The following is a 21,257-nucleotide window of genomic DNA, read 5'->3' on the forward strand; positions in this document are numbered from 1 at the left end:
AGTAGAACTGAAAAGACAATAGCAGAGGCAACATGAGTGGCCAGCAGTTATTGACAAGGTGATCAACCTATTATAATGAGGGAAATGCAAATTAAAACCACAAGGTTCACACCAGCCAGATTGGTAAAAATGTGGAAGTCTGGGGCTGTTGAGTCGTAGTGAGGATTTGCTGCCATCAAGTTCTCATATTTTGCTCATGGGAGCATAGATTGGTTCAACGACTTTGAGAAATTATTTGGTATTATTTAATAAGTTACAGGTAAACATATCCTCTGATCCTGTAATTGCATTCTTACACATACACAGATGTACATGCGCACACATTTACATAGCACATACTTTAAATATGTGCACCGGAAAATGTGTAGGAAAGTTCATATCAGAAATGTTTGGCTTTTGCCCGGCTTGGCGGCAGGCGCTACCTTCCCTGTTGTAGTCTCCCGCTCCGCCATGGCTCCCAAAGGCAGTTCCAAACAGCAGTCGGAGGACCCGCTCCGGCAGGATTTCAGCCGCAACCTCTCAGCCAAGTCCTCCGCGCTGTTCTTAGGGAACGCGTTCATCGTGTCTGCCATGCCCATCTGGTTATACTGGAGAATATGGCATATGGACCTTATTCAGTCTGCTGTTTTGTATAGTGTGATTACCCTGGTAAGCACATATTTGGTAGCCTTTGCATACAAGAATGTGAAATCTGTTCTCAAGCACAAAGTAGCACAGAAGAGGGAGGATGCTGTTTCCAAAGAAGTGACTCGAAAACTTTCTGAAGCTGATAATAGAAAGATGTCTCGGAAGGAGAAAGATGAAAGAATCCTGTGGAAGAAGAATGAAGTTGCTGATTATGAAGCTACAACATTTTCCATCTTCTATAACAACACTCTGTTCCTGGTCTTGGTCATTGTTGCTCCCTTCTTCATATTGAAGAACTTCGACCCCACAGTGAACTACATTTTGTCCATAAGTGCTTCATCAGGACTCATCGCCCTCCTGTCTACTGGCTCCAAGTAGACCATGTCTGCTCGCCCCCTGGCTTTGTGTCTATGGGTGGCCTGTGGTATATGGAAAAGTAGCAGGGTGGTCAGGGTGGGAGACACACAAGATGTTTTTACAGTCTAGAGCCTTTAAAAAACCCAACAAAACGTAATTCAGTATTTGTTTATTGGCTGTTTTTGACAGATTGTTGAAATTAAGTGAATTGAAAAGGGGAAAAAAAGAGAAATGTTTGTAATAACAAAAATTGGCAGTAGTCCAACCCTCCATCCACTATAGATGATCAATTTTGGCCTGTTCTTATGGTGGAATTCACGTTGAAGTGAAAATGAAAAAATTATAGCTGTGTACAAAAAAAGACATAGGTGAATTTAAAAAAAACAATATGGAGTGAAATAAGTTGCAGTAGAATGTGCGCAACGTGATCTCATTTTGATAAAGTTTGAGAACATGCAAAGCGAAAGAATCTATTATTTAGGGCCACATATATATGGTCACACTATAAAGAATAGCACGGATTTGAGAAATGCATAATTTAAAATAGTGGCTACCTCAGTGGGGAGGAAGGACGTCGGGAAGGGTTACGCTGCGAACGTCGCTGGTAAGGGTAACGTTCTTCTTCCCAAACTGGGTGATGGGCACTCAAGTGTTCTTTGTATGATTGACATAACTTATATATGTATATGTATTTATAAATAATATTATCTCCTTAATATTTGATAATAAAGCCGGTACCAGTTGGCGAAGTGGGTAACCTGGTAGAAGGCATTGGTGTACATTTGGCATTGGAGAAACATGGCGAAGGCACTTTTTTCTAAACCAGGAAGAAAACTAGAAGGTGGGGAAGGGGAAAGGATGGTTTTAGGAACAGCACTAAAAATCTGCCTAGGACAACCTGAGAACTAGAAGAAGAAGAAAAAGTTGGCCAGGTGCGGTGGCTCACCCCTGTCATCCCAGCACTTTAGGAGGCCAAGGCAGACGGATCACTTGAGCTCGGGAGTTTGAGGCCAGCCTGGCCAACATGGTGAAACCCCACCTCTACTAAAAATACAAAAATTAGCTGAGTGTGGTGGTGGATGCCTGTAATCCCAGCTACTCTGGAGGCTGAGGCATGAATCGCTTGAACTCAAGAGGCAGAGGTTGCAGTGGGCGGAGATTGCACCACTGTACTCCAGCCTGGGTTACACAACAAAACCTGTCTCAAAAAAAAAAAAAAAAAAAAAAAGAGAAAAATTTGCTGGAGATTTGTGAAATTGGGGGGTGGTTTAATGATCAACTGTTTTTGTTTAAAAACTCTTAGAAATCCTGGGGGCCAGGAGCCCTTGTTTTTTAGATTTCACATTCCACAGAGAGTTGAGATGACTCATCATGTTTTAAGAAACTCCACAATTTAGCGAAGAAGCAAAGATAATGTTTCTGTCTGGATGAAAGCTCTTTAGAGACGCTTGACACTGCTGTCCCTTGGGCCTCCCAGGCCAGCCCTCAGGGGAGGTGGTGTTTTGCCAGCATCTGTGCCTGCAGCTGTGAGCTGTCCCCAGGTGGATTGCGGGGCCTTGGAGTCCAAAGCATGTGCCTGCCCGTAAGTTTTAGTAACAGAATTTAGCAAGTGCTTTCAACTCAGTTGTACTCTAACATAGTTTAGGTTTTTTATTTTTTATTTTTTTGAGACGGGGTCTGGCTTTGTTCCCCAGGCTGGACTGCAGTGGCACAGTCTCAGCTCATTGTAGCCTCCACCTCCTGGGATCAAGCAATCCTCCCACCTCAGCCTCTCAAGCAGCTGGAACCACAGGTGTGCACCACCGTGCTCGGCTAATTTTTGATTTTTTGTAGAGACGGGGTTGCACCGTGTTGCCCAGGCTGGCCAGCTCTGGGGCTCCAGCCATTTGTCCACCTTGGCCTCCCAAAGTACTTGCATTATAGGGGTGAGCTACTAGCACCTGGCCATTTAGCATGTTTTTTTTGTTTGTTTGTTTGTTTTTGTTTTCTTTTGAGACAGAGTTTTGCTCTTGTTGCCCAGGCTGGAATGCAGTGCACCACCTCAGCTCACTGCACCTTCCACCTCCCGGATTCAAGCAGTTCTTCTGCCTCAGCCTCCCAAGTAGCTGGGATTACTGGCATGCATCACCATGCCCGGCTAATTTTGTATTTTTAGTAGTGATGGTGTTTCTCCATGTTGGTCAGGCTGGTCTTGAACTCCCAGCCTCAGGTGATCCTCCTGCCTCAGCCTCCCAAAGTGCTGGGATTACAGGCATGAGCCACTGTGCCTGGCCCTAGCAGTTTTTCAACTAAATTTTCTTGCCAGCAACTTTAATTTGGTGGCCTGATTTGACAAAACTCAGTGTGGTATGAAGAGCCCTCAGCCGCTAGGAATGCAGAAACCTGCCTCGTTCTGTGCTGGCTCTTCCGGGTGCTATTTTGAGTCTTATTTGAACCATGAGGGATTGACCTAGGTCCTAAAGGATCCATTAATCTAGAAAAATACATGATTCCATGATTAACGACTATAGTTCAGGAAGATTTCCAGATAGAAAAACATGACTTAAAAAAATATATAAGGGCATTACTTGGTCTTGCTTGTGACAGTCTGAAACAGACAGGTTTTGGAGACAGCTGGGCCTCTTCCTCACTAATGTGTCATCATGGAATTGGTGTGACCTGTCAGTGAGAGTGCCGTGGTTCCCTGCTGTGACGTCCAGCATGGCCAGAACCTGGCCAGGGCCAGGCACAGGTGCAGGGTAGGGTCCCAGTGAACGCGGATTTGCTGCCTAAATAGAGAAGAGGCCTCAACGCTGGCTACTTGGAGTGGGTGGTAGGGACGCGTCAGCTGGGAGTGGTGCAGGAGTCCAGGGTCCCGCGTCATTCAGGCAGGCGTCACAGTCTGAGAAGCACCCATCTCACCCCAACCCCTTTTCTTTCTCTGTCATCCAAGAGAGACGCTTTCCCTCTTTTGTGAACCTACGCTTTAGAGCTTGAAAATTGATCTCCAGGGCTTGAAATTGGAGTCTCTGATGCCTTTTATGCTGTGAGAGACTTGCCTGGGTTTTCTAGTTTCCTCCTGAGTTAACTGCAGAAGTGATTCCCCTTGGCACCGCAGCCGCTTTGTCCCTCCTGGGGCTTGGCACAGAGAAAGAAAGAAAAAATGCCTCCCAGCTTGGCACGCCTTCCATTTCTGAATACGAAGTTTTTGTCCCCGTCATTTCTAGTCAGGAGAATTTTTTTTGTCCCCATGGCTACTTTGCCTTCCCCGTTCCCTGTCCTTAGAAGGCAGAGTTGATTTAATTCTAGCTTGCATCAGATACCCAGGTTCATAAATTAGCCACTAAACATTGCTTTTCTTTGTTATTTTATCTCTTGCAGTCTTCCAGTTCACTTCCAAATGCGTCTGTGATTTTTTTTAAAAGAGAACTTGCTCCTTGTTCAGATCTAATATTTCAAAACAAACGATAACGTAGCAGTTTAAAAACAGACACATAAAATGATTTATCCTTAGGAAAACGTTCAGAATTCTGTGGCACCCGATTTGACAGAACTGTGATGTTATTACTTCTTACATTTATAACTTGTAAGCCTTTGCTGTAGAAAAGAACAGCTGCCATTTTACTGTGGTCAGTGTGGTCATAAGTATCATGTTCTCTTTCACCTGTGCTCGGGATGCGACAGGTAAGTGATACAAGCACTCAGGCAAGGAATCCTAGAGCTGGGGTGTGTGGAGGACAACAAATGCCTTAGAGTATTGCTGTGAAACAACTTAAAATATTGACGAAAAAATCTTTCTTATATTGTTTATTCATTTTAAAAGTTCATATGATGGAGAAAGAAATATGACCCTTTAAGCATTGATGAAAAAATCTTTCTTTTATTGTTTATTCATTTTAAAAGTTCATATGATGGAGAAAGAAATATGACCCTTTAAGCATTTTCTATATGGTTTAAGTTGGTGACTTTCAGATGCTAGGAGAACCAGCTGGAAATATTTTACCTGGGGCACTAAATATTATTTACAAATTTTGGTATATAAAAACAAAAATCTATTTACAGAATTTTGTCTTAACTCTTGATCTCTGGCTCTGCTAGTAAGTCGATAATACCTCTGGCTGTCCCTCTTATAGCTTCTATGCATAACTATTTTAATTCCATATAATATGTCTTTTGTAAACTCACAAATTACATAGCAGTATTACTGTTCATTTATACCATCAATATTTGTTTAGATGTAACCATATGTTTATCTTTTTTTTTTTTTTTTTTTTTTTTTTTTTGAGACAGAGTCTCGCTCTGTTGCTAGGCTGGAGTGCAATGGTGTGATCTTGGCTCACTGCAACCTCTGCCTCCAGCTCAAGCAATTCTCCTGCCTCAGCCTCCCAAGTAGCTGGGACTGCAGGTGCGTGCTACCACACCCCAGCTAATTTTTGGTAGAGATGGAGTTTCACCGTGTTGGCCAGGCTGATCTCGAACTCCTGACTCAGGTGATCCGCACGCCTCAGCCTCCCAAAGTGCTGGGATTACAGGTGTGATACACCACATCTGGCCATATGTTTATCATATATTCTCTATTCTTAGATCTTCTTGCTGAAGATAATAACCCATCTTCTTGAAGGGTATCCTTATTTAGAAGCTCCTTTACTGTGGGTCTTCTGTTGGTTTAACCACTGTTAGCTGAAAATGTTTTGATAGAGAGTTTTCCTGGTTATTCACATCTAAGATGTGAGATAGTTTCTCTCAGCCCTTGAGGATTTTGTTTCATTGTCATCTGGCTTCTAATTCTGTGAGGCAGTTACTTTTGCTAGTTTAGTTGCTGTTTCCTTTTTCTCTGACTGCTTTGACAATTTCTCTTTGTCTTTAATCTATGGTATCATTATGTCTATAGATACGGGTGGTTTTTTTTTTTTTAAATTCACTCTCCTTGGGATTTTTTTGGTCTTTCTGAATTGAATGGTTCATGTCCCTTATTAATTTTGGTAAATTCTTAGCACCATGCCTTTGAATATTATGTCTACCCTATTCCCTTTTTTTTTTTTTTTTCCTAAAACTTTGAGGAAATGTATGTTGGACTGTCTTATTCTGTCTTCTATGTCTCTTAACTTCTTTTTTAAATATTTCACATTTCTTTGTTTCCCTGTGCCCTTTTCTGAGTAATTTCTTCAGACCTATCCCCCAGGTCACTAATTCTTGCTTCAGCTCTGTCTAAATTGCTGTTTTACATGTATATTGAGTTTGAAATTTATTAATTATAAAATTTTTATTTCTAAATGTGTTAAAAAGTATTTCTGGCCAACTTTTATAGTCTCGTGCTCATTACTCATGTTTTCAGTCTTCTCTTTTTTTTTTTTTTGAGATGGAGTTTCGCTCTTGTTACCCAGGCTGGAGTGCAATGGCGCGATCTCGGCTCACCGCAACCTCCGCCTCCTGGGTTCAGGCAATTCTCCTGCCTCAGCCTCTTAAGTAGCTGGGATTATAGGCACGTGCCACCATGCCCAGCTAATTTTTTGTATTTTTAGTAGAGACGGGGTTTCACCATGTTGACCAGGTTGGTCTCAATCTCTCGACCTTGTGATCCACCCGCCTCAGCCTCCCAAAGTGCTGGGATTACAGGCTTGAGCCACTGCGCCTGGCCTAGTCTTCTCTTTATTATTATAAATGAACTGAATAGAACTTTAAAAAATGGATCTCATAATTCCAGTATCTAAAGTCTTTATAGATGTGATTCAATTTAGTTGGCCTTTTAAAAAAATACTTTCTTCATGGGATTTCTCTAGACTTTTGTTCATGGTACTTTGCTTTCCTGTGTATTTTGTAATTTCTAATTCTGTGTTCTGCAGCTCTAGCTGCAGGAATACTTTGAAACCAGGCTGTGAGTGTGTTCTTCTGGGCATGTTGTGTGTTAGTTTCTGACAGGTGCTAGAGACCTGGTCCACTTTAAATTATGACTCAAGCATACAGTTGTCAGGACCATACAGATAATACAGGGACGATGTTTCGTACCATAGCCATACAAAGTCAAAGTTGAGACATCTATTTTTCCTTTGTTTGACTTAAACAGCAGAAAGTTATTGTCTTACCATTCTGGAGGCTAGAAGTCCAAGTTCAAGGTGTGGGTTCCTTCTGAAGCCTGTGAGGGAGAATCTGCTGCAGGGCCCTCCCCTAGCTGCTGGTGATTTGCTGTCAATCTTTGATGTTCTTTGACTTGTAGATACATCATCATGATATCTGCCTTCATCTTCACATGGTGTTCTACTTCTGTGTATGTCTGTGCCCAGATTTTGACTTTTATTTGAGATGGAGTCTCACTCTGTCTCCCATGCTGGAGTGCAGTGGCGTGATCTCAGCTTACTGAACCTTCCGCCTCCCAGATTCAAGTGATTCTCCTGCCTAAGCCTCCCAAGTAGCTAGGATGACAGGCATGTGCCACCATACCTGGCTAATTTTTGTATTTTTAGTAGAGATGGGGTTTCACCATGTTGGCAAGGCTGGTCTTGAACTCCTAACCTTGTGATCTGGCTGCCTTGGCCTCCCGAAGTGTTGAGATTACAGGCATGAGCCACCGAGCTTGGCCCAAACTTCCACCTTTTATGAGGTCATCAGTATATTAGATGAGGGACCCACCCTACTTCAGTATGACCTCATCCAGGCTGATTACATCTACTGACCCTGTTGCCAAATATGGTCATATTGTGAGATCCTGGGGGCTGGGATTTCAACATAGGAATATTGGGAGCATATAATACAAGTCATAGCAGTGTCTTAACCTGGATTTAACCCCCAGAAAGCAAAGCCTGAGACATGAATGTATGTGCATATTTTATTCTAGGCCATGATCCTGAGGAACAGTAGCGAGAGACTGAGGAGAGTCCAACAGGGAAAAGGGAAAGTCAGTCCAGGGTGCTCTCAAGTCGGACTGTATTGGAAGCCAGTAGCTGCTTTTGCCGTCTTCTGAAAAGTGGACATATTTCCTCCTAACTCACTCTTTCTCTGAGATTATGACACTTCCTGCCTCCACTTTTGGAAAATGGTCTTCAATTGGGGTCTTTCCTTGTCTAGGCTAACACTTGTCCCTTGGTCCCCTGTGGCCTAAACAGCAGGCCAGCTGGTCCAGAACCTGCCTTGGATCCCCAGTCTCTGCCCTAATGCAGCTCCTGTTTTATTCCCGCACTCAGCACTTTCTCCTTATGGTCTTGCAGGCCATCCAGTCGCTTAGAAGATGGTTTTCAAACATTTCTTAAGTAATCTTAAATGTTCTGAAGTAGAGAGTTTTAAGATCTCTAGTCTGCTATATTGCTAGAAATAGAATAGAAATGACTTACTTAAAAAAAAAATAGAGTGAACTCAAGACTATCCTTATACCATTTCACACAGATATGTTCTGATAGACTGCTGGGATTAGAGAAATGAGGTGTTGTTATGGATTGTGATAGTTGCTCAGTCCCCGGCCTGGGCTGCCGAGGACCGTCCCTGGGCCCTGGGCTTTCATCAGTGACTGGGCTGTCACTTGTCCTGTTTCTCTAGGCTACGTTGTATCTGAATTACAGGTGGAGAGGCCTCAGGTTACTAAATGATAATGTCAGCTGTCACAAGGTTAAGGAATAAACATGTTTGAACAGATGTTGGGATAATCCTTGGATTCCATTCATTTATCGAACTGTTACTGATTGAGCTCCTACTATAGATCATTTACTGTGCTGGGCACTGGGGAGGCAGGTATACAGTGCCTGTCCTTAGAAAGCCCGGAATCTAGTGAGAAGACAGTTCATTTCGGTGGGCATGATAAGCACAGGGAGAAGTCTAGGGCGAGGCGCCAACCCAGCTTTAGAGAGTTGAGGATGAAGCTCTTATCTGTGCTGCGTCTGAAGGGCCAACAGGAGCCATCCAGGTAGAGAACGGGGAAGCACATTCCAGGTGGTGGTGAGAATGTGCACAGCCATGGAGGCCACGGGGTGTTTGGGTTTGGGGAACTGCCAGGTTCCAGAGCATAGCTGGGAAGGCCTGAGAGTGGGGCAGGATATGATGGAAGCTGAACCTGCAGGAAGCCTGGGGCCTTCATGTGGAAGCCTCAGCCACTGTGTTCGGGAGCACAGCTGGAGAACGAGGGAGCTCTCTAACTTGGGTAGTGACTGATGTAATGAGTTGCTGTGTTCATTTCTCTTAGAAGCCAGCTTCTATCATGGAAGAGAAAACACGCAGGCTCTGGAGTCAAGGCAGCCTTATATTCAGATTCCAGCTCCACTCTGTCTGGGTGGTCTTGAAATTGATTTGTTTACCTTCGGGAAATCTCTCTTTCCTCATGTCATAAATGAGAGAAAATGGACTAAACAGCCTCCTCTGTTTCTGGTATCCCATGGTTCTGTGGGAAAAACTAAGTAAATGTGTAAACCCCCCCACCTCCCCGCGACCCCAAACACACACAGCTTAGGTTAAAAACAGTGGCCAAGTTTAGGAATATGTGCAGATATTGTCCTGATGGTAATTCTGTCCATTTCTGGTTTCCAACTAGCTGTGTAACTTCTGATGGTGATTCATGGATATTTACGGTGAATGGATGTTTGTTTGATGAGTAAATTCTCTCATGCCTGAAACGAAACGTTAGCCGTGTGGCTTCCAATGCATTGCGCTAACCCAGCTCTGATTTTCTCGATAGATGAGCTCTCTTCGGAACAGCACAACCTTTCCTTATACTCCGTGGAGCTCGTGCTGAAGAAAAGCACTGGGCACAGCGCTGCACAAGTGGCCTTAACAGAAACCGCGCCAGAGTCCCAGCACAGCAGTCCCCTCCATGTCACAGCCCCGCCATCTGCCACTACTTTTGATACAGCCTTTTTTAACCAAGGAAAACAGACCGAAAGTACAGCAGCTCACAGCATCTTTGTGGCAACTTACGTGTCGGTGACGAGTAATGAGGTGGCCGTCGATGACGATGAGATGGATAACTTTCTGCCAGATACTCACTGGACCACTCCACGGATGGTTTCTCCAATACAGTATATTACGGTCAGCCCACCGGGGCTGCCTGGAGGAGCGTTGGAACCCATGCTCACTCCATCATTACCCATGGTTTCTTTACAAGATGAAGAAGTGACATCGGGCTGGCAGAACACAACGCGACAACCAGCAGCATATGCTGAATCCGCCAGTCATTTCCACGCCTTTCGGTCAGCTTTTCGCACCTCTGAGGGCATCGTTCCAACTCCTGGCAGGAATTTGGTGCTTTATCCTACTGATGCTTACAGTCATTTATCAGGCAGGACTCTGCCAGAGATGGCGGCTTCCCTAACAGAGGGTGTGGAAACCCCCCTTTTTTTAAGCTCCTGGTCTTTAATGCCACAGCCATTAGGCAATGGCGTTACTAGACCGTTTCCCTCCTTGGGGGAGGTCTCACAGCCTCCAGAGGAGGTTTGGGTCACAAGTACAGACAGATACCCTGATGTGACCACTGTGTTGAGTCAAAGTCTAGAAGAAACCACCTCTCCAAGAACATACTCTACTGTGACTGCGTCACACACTGCCCTTGCATTTGGCAGGACACATTCTGCATTGCTTTCAACCTCTCTTGCATTTGCGTCCTTTTCTGCTCCACCAACCGATGTTTCGTCTAAGCCCTTTCTCCCTAGTGACTCCAGCAAGACATCAGAATTGCTCAGCCATTCAGCTCTCTCCAGTCCCGTGGACAGCACTCCCCTCCTGAGCCCGGTGTCCTCATTCAGACCACACACTTGGTGCGCAGCCTGCACTGTGGCTTCACCTCGGCACGTTCTGGCCACGAGCCTCGTGGAGAAAGACGTGGGATCAGGGGATGGTGCAGAGACCCTGACCATGACCGTGCTGGAAGAAAGCAGCATCTCTTTAATGAGTAGCGTCGTAGCAGACTTCTCTGAATTTGAGGAAGATCCTCCAGTGTTTAATACGCTTTTCCCCTCCAGACCTGTGGTCCCACTTTCTTCCAGATCCATGGAAATCTCAGAGACGAGTATTGGTGTTTCCGCCGAGGTGGATGTGAGCAGCGTGACAACCACACAGGCTCCCCCTGCGCATGGCCACCTCTCTGTGCCGGCGTCACTCCATTCCGCTGCTGGCTCCTTGTCTGTTGTGGAAACGCAGGTGATACCATCCAGCGTGACCGCTGCGTTCTTCTCGGTCATCACCAGCATTCTCCTTGATTCATCTCTCTCTGCCATAGCGAACAAAAACACACCATCGCCTGCCGTCGGAGACCCAAGTGTTTTTACGCCTTACAGCGTGGTTCCTGCAGTGGAGTCTTCACTTTTCTCTGACCAAGATTCTTCCAGTTTTTCCGATTATAAACCCGGAGGTGCTTTGAATTTCGTATCCAGCTTTTTCTCAACGCCCCCGCTGGAACTCAGCGGCTCCGTCTCTTCACCTTCGGAAGCGTCTCTGTCTCTGATGCCGAGTGACCTGTCCCCCTTCACGTCTCAGCCTTTTTCTACCTTGGTTGAGACATTTAGATTGTTCCACTCGAGTGATCTGCAGTCATCTCGGTTGTCTCTTCCCAGCTCCACAGGTCTTGAATTTTCGCAGCTGCAGCCAAGTTCTGAGCTGCCTTTAAACACCGACACTTCCCGACCTAGCCTCTCTAAAGCGTCGCCACGGTCAAGCTTCCCTTCTGATTCTCTGGAGTTTGTTGGAGCGTCGATGGTTTCACGGATGGATTCAGAAGCTCATTTTACCTCAGCTTTCACTGAAACTACCTCCTATCTTGAGTCTTCACTCTCTTTCCGTGAATCCGCAGTCACCACACTGGTGCCCCCCAGCTCTGGGTCTTTTGACATCTTGACTGCCGGGATTCACGCAACTTCGCCATTGACCGCTGTCCACGCAACACCCATTTTACCTGCGTTTTCTTTGTTCTCAACTCTGACACCTCCTGACGATCAAATCAGTGCTACAGACGGTCACGCGTCTGTCCTAGCCTCTTTCTCCAAAGCCATTCCCACTGGCACGGTGTCGATCACTGACACATACCCGCCAGCAGGGTCCTCGTTTGTTTCTGAAGCGACCCCCTTCCCTCTGCCCACAGAGCTGACCGCCGTGGACCCATTGCTCACACCCACAGAGGTGCCACTGAACAGCTCCACGGAAGCGAGCCCAGCCAGCACCGGTGCTGCCACTGCTGGTCCCCTCGACTCCATCCTGATGAGCGACGCCCCAAGTCAGAGCCCCCCAGAGAGCAGCGCTGCTCCTCCCCTGCCGTCCCTGCATCCCGTGACCGCCTTCACTCTGGAAGCAGCAGTCGACACGCCGACACTGGCCACCACCAAGCCGCCATACGTTTGTGATATCACAGTCCCCGATGCCTATCTGATCACAACTGGTAAGGCCCAACTTCCTGCCGCCTCTCTGGAGTGGGCAGTCTTTCTAAGGAGCTTGTGTGCAGTGCCTCTGGGGCCCGGAGCTTTGTGGTTAAGAGCAGAGGCGCTGGGCTTAGATAACTCCCAGGTAGCATTCCTCCGCTTACCTCCTTCGAGTTCTCGGGACAGTTATTGAGCCTCTCTAATCGTCTGCTACCTCACCCATTAAACAAGGAGCTTAGTTAAACCTGCTTCATCGGGCTGGTGTTCAGATATAAAGGCATCAGTGCCTGCAGCACACTCCGCCCCTGCCTGCCGTATGAGAGGCACACGCGGGATGATGCCTATTACTCAGCAGTCACAAGGAGAACAGATATTAGAACAAATCCAAGAACTAAGCAAGCCTTGGAAGTTCTTGGTAGGATCTTTGTCCTGCCATAACCTAGTAGGTGCATAGATGACATAGTTTAAGCAAAACACTTTTTTGTTTAGTTCAAACAATGAGTTGGGCAACTACGCGTAAGGGTAACCCTTGCAATTTCTTACTCATTTACTCTTCTTACTTTTCTTTGAAAGTAGACTGCACTTTGCTCTCATAAGTCCCTGTAAATGGTACTTTGGTCCTGAGGAAAGAAAAGTAGAGGCCGGGCGTGATAGCTCATGCCTGTCATCCCAGCACTTTGGGAGGCCGAGGCAGGTGGATCACTTGAGGTCGCGAGTTCGCGACCTGCCTGACCGACATGGAGAAACCCCGTCTCTACTAAAAATACAAAAAAATTAGCCAGGCATGGTGGTGCATACCTGTAATCCCAGCTACTCGGGAGGCGGAGGCAGGAGAATCACTTGAACCCGGGAGGCAGAGGTTGTGATGAGCTGAGATTGTGCCATTGCACTCCAGCCTGAGCAACAAGAGTGAAACTCCATCTCAAAAAAAAAAAAAAAAAAAAAAAGAAAAAAAAAGAAAGAAAAGTAGAGGAACTAAATGTCCTCTGAATCCGGTTTCAGCCTGTGGTTCCCTCCCCCGGCAGCCTGGGTTGCTAGCAGACTGGCCAGCAGCTTCCCTTGCAGTGGCATGACTGTCGTGGGCACATGAAGCTGACGTCCCCCTAAGGACATGCCTGATAGGTAGACTTATTTTAAGGGTAACCTCCTGCGATGGTGGCCTGCTTGGTCAGGGTCTCCGCATTTCTCCTTGCAAGAGATGACAGGTGTGTGTGGTCTTGAGGGCCATGACTGTGTCTGAACCACAGCTTGATTGATTCTGGTAGGAGTGGAGCACAGAAATGGAAAAGGGGACAAAAATGGCAGAAGGGGTAGAGGAGTGGGGTGGAGTGGACCAGGAAGGAGAGGAGCAGAGAATGTGGAGGGGGAAGAGGAGGAGAACGGTGGGTCTTTTCCCTCCTGCGATTGGGGCACGGGGCTGGGAGCCTTTGCTGACCGTCACAGTGCCTCGTCCCTCTGAGCAAGCAGGTGGGAGCGAGGATCCTGATGGCAGGTACGTGTCAGTGATCAACACCGTACTGGGGGAATGGCTTTGGAGAAAGAGGCTGGGACAGCCTCTTCTCCCTACACCTCAAAGGGAAACAATTCATTATTCCATGTGACAAGGGATGATTGAGCACTTAGTATATGTGTGGTGCTTCTGGAAGCTTTTAGGGATATACAGATGGGTAAAATACAAGCCCTCCTTTGAGCAGCTCAGGGCCCAGGAAGATGGTACTGAGCCACAGAGTAACGGTGGTTACCATGGAGTTTCCAAAAGTGGCTGTTTGGGATGATCAGGGACAGGTTCAGAAGAATGTGAAACTGGAGATTCCCACAAAAGGAAGAATAGAATGTTGTCATTTGAGGATGAAGAGACAGTGTCTTCTGGGGAAGGAGACAGTGATCATGGCTGGAGATGAGGCGCTGTGATGGAAGGAGCTGGTAATTATGCTAGGAAACGTAGCTGTAACAAAATCAGGAACTTGACTCTCAAGATGAGAGCAGTCCAGAGAGGAAGGAAAAGCCTTTCTCATGCACATGATACTTTTCTTCCTTTTTACAAAATTATTACGAAGTAGGTACAAAATTGTTACAAAGTGGTCAGTTGTAAGCAGCTCATTAAGAGAGTTATTGAAAGCTTCTTTAGGAGTCCTCATAGCTGGATTTAACTTTCATATGCAGTTTACGCTTAATGACATTTGGTGCCTTTATTAGGTATCCATGTATTTTTAACAGCTTTTTGGAGTAAAATTCAGCCATTGTAAGTACACTTGAACAGTTTATGTAAATGTTCAGAGTTGCGGATAAGTGTCCATTCTATTAAATTGTGTCTTTTAGCAGAGATAAGTGCCGTCATTTGCTCCCGGTGATACTTTTGACCCAGAGGAAATAATGGCTTATTTCTCATCTTCATTTAGATTGGACCTTGCTGTCCTTTTCATAGTTATCTGTTAGTGAGAGTGTGGTGAGGGGATTGAGGTGACTCCACGAAAGGATTCTTCGTGTGCACTCTGTGATGGTAAAGCAGAGCCACTCTGGGTGCTGGGGGTCCACAATAGCGGAGGAAGCACTTGCCTGCATGCACCCTGGGAGGCGTGAGCCGCGCTTCCACCCAGAGCCTTTCTGACCCTGTGCTGCCTCTGGAAGTCTCTCTTGCCTCTCTTCTGTTAGCTCTGGAAAAACTAGACATTTGGGAAAAGATCTATAAGAGAGTTGTTTGCTGATGATCCCTTTTCCCAAAGACTAATGTCCTCATATCCTAATGTTGCAGTTTTATATCTTTCTCAGATTCCCCAGAGAAGGTGGAGGTCATAGTGGTGACTGTAGGGACTTTGCAGAGTGACAATTGGACCGATGATATCTTTATCTATGTGGGGCGGCTTACAATGCATTCTTCCTGCTTTCCTATTTAGGGGTTTTCTGTTTCTGATTTCTCATTCTGCCTCTATTTCCCCAAGTTTAGCTCTTGAGTTCCTCCCCCGCCCCTCCCTTCCCCTCCCCTCCCTCCCTCCCTTCTCTCCCTCCTTCCCTTTACCCCTCCCTCCCTCCCTCCTTTTCTGCTCCTTCCTTCTTGTCTCCCTTCTCCCTCATTTCTCCCACCCTCTTAATTTCCTTTTTTAAATAAGGCATTTTTCCTTCTTTCTACTCTTTCCCCTTTCCTTCCTACTCATTTTATCTTTCCCTTTCAAATCTATGGCATAGTCCAACCCACTTGGAGCCTATGTGGGCTATGCAGAATTGGCTGCTGGTATGACTCAGCAAGGTGGTTAGGGGCTGTGGATTTGTTCCAATGGCCTCATAAACTAATAAAGAAGCCCCCACCCACCTTTAAAAAAATGCGGATCACTGATTCATAGGAAAAAACAATCAAATGTAACTTAAATATTTGTTTTTTAAAGAATGAAGAATGCAGAATGATTCAGTCTCCAGTTTTAAAAATTAAAATCAGGAAATGGAAAGCAATTACAGGATCAAGTGTATTCTAATTCTGCATTATGGGAAGTTGATGGAAGAGGAGAGAAAAAATAGGGAAAAGAAGAACAAGCTTATTAAACACTGGACAGGCTTCTTAGTACAGATCTTTAAATGGAACTTTTTAAATGTGAAGAAAGTTAAATAGAACTAGACTTTGGTTATGAGAAATATTTTCTTTTCTTTTTTTTTTTTGAGACGGAGTTTCGCTCTTGTTACCCAGGCTGGAGTGCAATGGCGCGATCTCAGCTCACCGCAACCTCCGCCTCCTGGGTTCAGGCAGTTCTCCTGCCTCAGCCTCCTGAGTAGTTGGGACTACAGGCACGCGCCACCATGCCCAGCTAATTTTTTTGTATTTTTTTAGTAGAGACGGGGTTTCACCATGTTGACCAGGATGGTCTCGATCTCTTGACCTCGTGATCCACCTGCCTCGGCCTCCCAAAGTGCTGGGATTACAGGCTTGAGCCACCGCGCCCGGCCCCAAAATATTTTATTTTCTACATAAAATTTTAATATGTGGGAATTGTGGAAATCTTTTTTCCTTATTATTAGTGGTAAAAACTCTTCACGTTTTGCCTCGAAACAGTAGGGTAGGAGACCTTATTTTACAGAGGAAGGCGTCATCCGGTTTTGTTGAGTAACATTTTAAGGCCGTTTAAAATGTTACTTCTGAGAGCTTTTAAAGCCTCCTGTTTTGTTGTGAGGGACAGAACCAAGAGGGAGCCTGGAATTTGTCCAGGTGAAAATGAGAACTAGAAGCCCCTTGTCCCCTGGCTGGGTCATTGCTGCCGATTCCTGATCTGACCTGTCTGGGGCAAAGATGGTTTTCTTAGTGTGTTGAGCTGATGCTAGGCAGAGTTGACCTCATGTCTTCAAAGTCCCCACTGCTGTTCTTTTCCAGGTAGTTAGCAGCAACTAGATCCTTAACCCCTGTTCTGTCTTGGTCTGGCCTTTGTTTTACAAAAAGACTTTTGGAGTTGCTAACGCATTTTGGCACAGTGCTGGGGTCCAGAGATGTGATTCATACTGACATTAAAATGCATTTGGTGGTTGGCTTTAATTTGTAGTGCTGGCCAGAAGAGCTGTGCAGGAGTACATCATTACAGCAATCAAAGAAGTACTGAGGATTCACTTCAACCGTGCAGTGGAACTGAAGGTGAGTCCCAGAGGCTCAGGAGTACGATGTCTGATGGTACCGGGGCGGATGTGAGAACCCCAGGTTAGAGGCAGGTGATTATGGCCATGGAATCATTCTCTTTCCTCTCTTCCCTCCTGTCCTGGGTAACTCCTGCTCATCATTTGGATCTCCACTCCACTGTCACTACATTGGGAAGACCTTTCCTGATCCCACATGAGGTCAGGGTTAGTCCTTTGGGGGATGTGTTGGCAGAGTTGGAACAAAGGGCTCTCAGACCAGAGGCAGCAGTAAAATCATCTATGTGATTTTACTTCCCTTGATTTACCTGAAAGGACTTGGATTCGTGTTTACATTAGATGTTAGAGTGAGTACAGGTGCATCTTTCTGGACATTTGGTGGGATAGAGATGTAGATCTAAGTCTTTTAGACTGGATCCCATGCTGGTACCACTTCTCAATGATCCCAGAAGGCCACGGTCCATCTAGAGCAGAGTCATCCAGAACCAGAACTGCAGCCCACGCGTGGCGACACAGCAGTGAAATGGGGCTTGTCCAAACTGAGATGAGCTATGGGGGAAAATACATACATGCAGAAAGACAGATAGATGACAGACTCCAAAAATGCAGTGAAAAAGGAGTGTAGAATATCTCATTAATAATGTTTGTATTGACTTCATGTTGAAATGATATTTTAGATATGTTAAATAAAATGCATTTAAAGTTAATTTCACCTGTTCTTATGTCTTTTAATGTGGTCACTAGAAAATTTTTAATTACATGAGTGGCTCCTTGTATATTTATTTTGGACAGTGCTGCTCAGTAGAGTAAGTACCCCTCTCTGTGTGTTTTAAACACAACAAACACCTTGAATGCCCTATAACTCATTATTACTGACTGTTCCTTCTTGCTGCTCTCATAATTTTGTGCTGTTTTTGCAAAGATTGACAGAGAGTAAAAGCAGTAACTAAAATGAAATTTTGATGATCTGTGATGCGCTGCCCCTTCATTTGAAACTACCAGTTTTTTAGTTTATTTATAACTTTTAATTTTTCTAACACAGCTTCCTTTTAAGTTTGAATTGTCTTTGTATTTCTTACTTCTCTAGGTTTATGAACTATTTACTGACTTCACTTTCCTGGTAACATCCGGTCCTTTCGTTTACACGGCAATATCGGTCATAAATGTGCTTATAAACAGTAAGCTTGTGCGTGACCAGACTCCTTTAATCTTGTCTGTGAAACCTTCTTTCCTTGTGCCAGAGTCCAGGTTCCAAGTTCAAACAGGTGAGACAACTCAACAGAGTTGTTTTGATTTGTAAAAAGAATTTAGTTTTATTTTTCTGTATTTAAAAAATATTGGAAATCTTTTGTAGAATTGATTATGATGATGATGATTTTTAGAGACAAGATCTCACTCTGTCACCCAGGCTGGAATGCAGTGGGGTGATCATAGTTCACTGAAGCCTCAAACCCCTGAGCTCAAACAATCCTCCTGCTTTAGCCTTCTGAGTAGTTAGGACTAAAAGTGTACATCACCATGCCTGGCTAATTTTTTTGAAAATTATTTTTTTAGACCAGTTGTGGTGGCTCATACCTGTAGTACCACCACTTTGGGAGGCTGAGGCAGACAGATAGCTTGACCTCATGAGTTTGAGACTAGCTTGGGCAACATGAGGAAACCTTGTCTTTACAAAAATAAAAAAATTTAGACCAGGTGTGATGGCTCATGCCTGTAATCTGAGCACTTTGAGAGGCTGAGGTGGTTGGATCACTTGAGGTCAGGAGCCTGAGATGAGCCTGGGCAACATGGCGAAGCCTCATCTCTACTAAAAATACAAAAATTAGCCAGACACGGTGGCATATGCCTGTAATCCCAGCTACTTGGGTGGCTGAGGCAAGAGAATTGCTTGAACCCAGGAGGTGGAGACTGCAGTGAGACAAAATTGTGCCACTGTACTCCAGCTTGGGCAACAGAGTGAGACCCTGTCTTTAAAAAAAAATTAAAATAAGTTATGTTTTGTAGAGACAAGGTCTCCCTAAGTTGCCCAGGTTGGTCTTAAACTCCTGGGCTCAAGCGATCCTTCTGCCTTGGTTACCCAAAGTGCTGGGATTATGAGTGTGAGCTACCACACCCGACCTTATTATTTAACTTTTAAAAAGTGTTTATAATTATGGGAAATTTCAAGCATATACAAAAGTATATAGGATAGTTTAACAGACCACCATGTACTCATTGTGGGTCCTCAATCATTTTTCTGTTCTGGCCAGTCTTGTAGCCACACCCCCATCTACCATCTGCTTCCCCTCCTCTTGCACTATCTTGAAGTAAATCTCAGGCATTATATCATCTCACCCACACATATTTCAGCCTATATAGCCTCTAAAAGAGGAAGACTTTAAACATGTATATGAAGTTAACAGTACTTTCTTTTTTTGGGAGACAGAGTCTTGCTCTGTTGCTCAGGCTGGAGTGCAATGGTGCGATCTGTGCTCACTGCAACCTCCGCCCCCAGGCTGGAACAATTCTCCTGCCTGAGCCTCCTGAGTAGCCGAGATTACAGGTGCCTACCACCATGCCTGGCTAATTTTTGTATTTTTAGTAGAGATGGGATTTCATCATTATAGCCAGGCTGGTTTCAAATTCCTGATCTCAAATGATCTGCCCGCCTCAGCCTCCCAAAGTGCTGGGATTACAGGCGTGAGCCACCACGCCTGGCAGTTAACAGTAATTTCTAAATGTATTTGACTTTTCACTGTAGACATAGTCAAACATTTACAAAAGTAGAGAGAATAACATACTAAGCCTACATATACCCACCGTTAAGCTTAAAAAAATTATCAGCATCACCAATTTTGTTTCATCTATCCCCCATGAACGTTTTTGTGGACACTAGAGTGTTTTAAAGCAATGCCAGATGTCATGTAATTTCACCCATAAATACTTAAGAATTAATCTACAATGAATTTATATACATTTGAAATGGTTCTATCCCTTGCATCTTTTGGTGCTCACATTCTTATCTTATGTTATTTTTCATTTTAAAATGATACCAGTCACCTTCACATTGCATGTCTTCATTTACCGCAAAGTCGCTTTTTACATTTCCATGCAATATTAAGTAGAAATGGTACATCACAGGACTTAATCCCTTGCTGTGGATGAATTAGTTAATTTAGATACTGTGTTTCTCTCTCTTGATTTCTTACCACTTCAGAAGCAGGAACACCTCATTGGTGAGACTTTGCTTGTTTTTCTTTTCAGTCCTTCAGTTTGTGCCTCCAAGCGTGGATACTGGCGTCTGCAACTTCACCCAGCGCATCGAGAAAGGCCTAATGACAGCTCTCCTTGAAGTGAGAAAACACCACCAGGGAACGTATAACCTCACGGTGCAGGTGAGAACATCACTGAACGCAGAACAGAAGGCTTTAGCCTTTAAAGGGGAAATTGTTCCACGTCATTTAATTTAGGATGCACTTACCTCTTAGTCCCTCCAGTGGTGGAAACCCAGTTTACCTGGGTCGGGATGGATCTCTTCCTGTGGCGTAGGGTCGGCGTAGTGTGCGTGGGCTGAGCAGCTTTGAAGGTTGCAGAGTAGCTGGTACCCGGGGAACTCAGATATGGTGAGCTGAAGAGACGTGACCATATTCAGGAAATTCAAGAATTACCTAGAAAGGAATGGTGTCGCCCTCAATATCCAGTGGGGGAATGTCTACCCATACTGTTGTTTCCGTACAGCTACTAAGAACAGGCGTTGTACGTATTGCATGGAAACTGCTAATGTTTTTATATTTCTTTGGTTTTTTTCCGTCTACATTCTTTCCTCTCTTTTTCCAAAATGGATGTCAAAATAGATTTGGGTGCTCCTGGATCCACTTTCCATGTTTCTTATTTTTTCCTCATATTTTCCATCTCTTTTTATTCTCTGTTTCTACAGTTACTAAATTTTGTCTTCCAAGTCATTAATTTAGTCCTTAGTTGTGTCTGTTATGTTATGCAATCTGTCTGTTGAATTTTTTAGCTTCTTTTTCATTGTTCTTTGCTCCGTTTTCGTTGTAGGCTTTCCTGTGATGATACAGTATTGCCTTGAAAGCCTCTGAGGACGTTAATTAGAATTGTTAAAATGCGTCTCCTGTTCCCTAAGTCATTCCTGTTTTCTCTGCAGTCCTTGCTCTGCGTGTTGATCTCCATGCTTTGCTTTTGTGCTGTTTGTTTCTGTAAATCTGGAGACTGCTGGTTTGTTGTTAGGAATGAAGAACCAAGTTGTTCATTTTAGTAGCTGGCACGGCTCTCCCCTTGAGCTGTGGGATATCTTTCTATGTCAGCTCCATCTCCTGGTGGGAAGATTCACTGGAGCGCTGGGTCCGGGGCAGAATATGTCAG

General features: G+C 44.8%; 1 protein-coding gene and 1 pseudogene across 4 annotated transcripts in view; both read left to right on the top strand.

Annotated features, from left to right (window-relative positions):
* KIAA1549 (KIAA1549 ortholog) overlaps positions 1–21,257 on the top strand; it is a 151,534-nt gene that overhangs the window by 54,770 nt on the left and 75,507 nt on the right. For all 4 annotated transcript variants that reach the window (XM_074379018.1, XM_074379020.1, XM_074379019.1 and 1 more), the window contains exons 2-5: positions 9,620–12,307; positions 16,808–16,896; positions 17,983–18,160; positions 20,139–20,269. In XM_074379018.1, coding sequence (XP_074235119.1) covers positions 9,620–12,307; positions 16,808–16,896; positions 17,983–18,160; positions 20,139–20,269 — 3,086 coding nt within the window. The remainder of the gene's footprint in view (positions 1–9,619; positions 12,308–16,807; positions 16,897–17,982; positions 18,161–20,138; positions 20,270–21,257) is intronic.
* On the top strand, positions 395–1,216 carry LOC101046739 (translocon-associated protein subunit gamma pseudogene; annotated as a pseudogene).

This window comes from Saimiri boliviensis, chromosome 10 (assembly GCF_048565385.1).
Source record: "Saimiri boliviensis isolate mSaiBol1 chromosome 10, mSaiBol1.pri, whole genome shotgun sequence".
NCBI classification, from domain to species: domain Eukaryota; kingdom Metazoa; phylum Chordata; class Mammalia; order Primates; family Cebidae; genus Saimiri; species Saimiri boliviensis.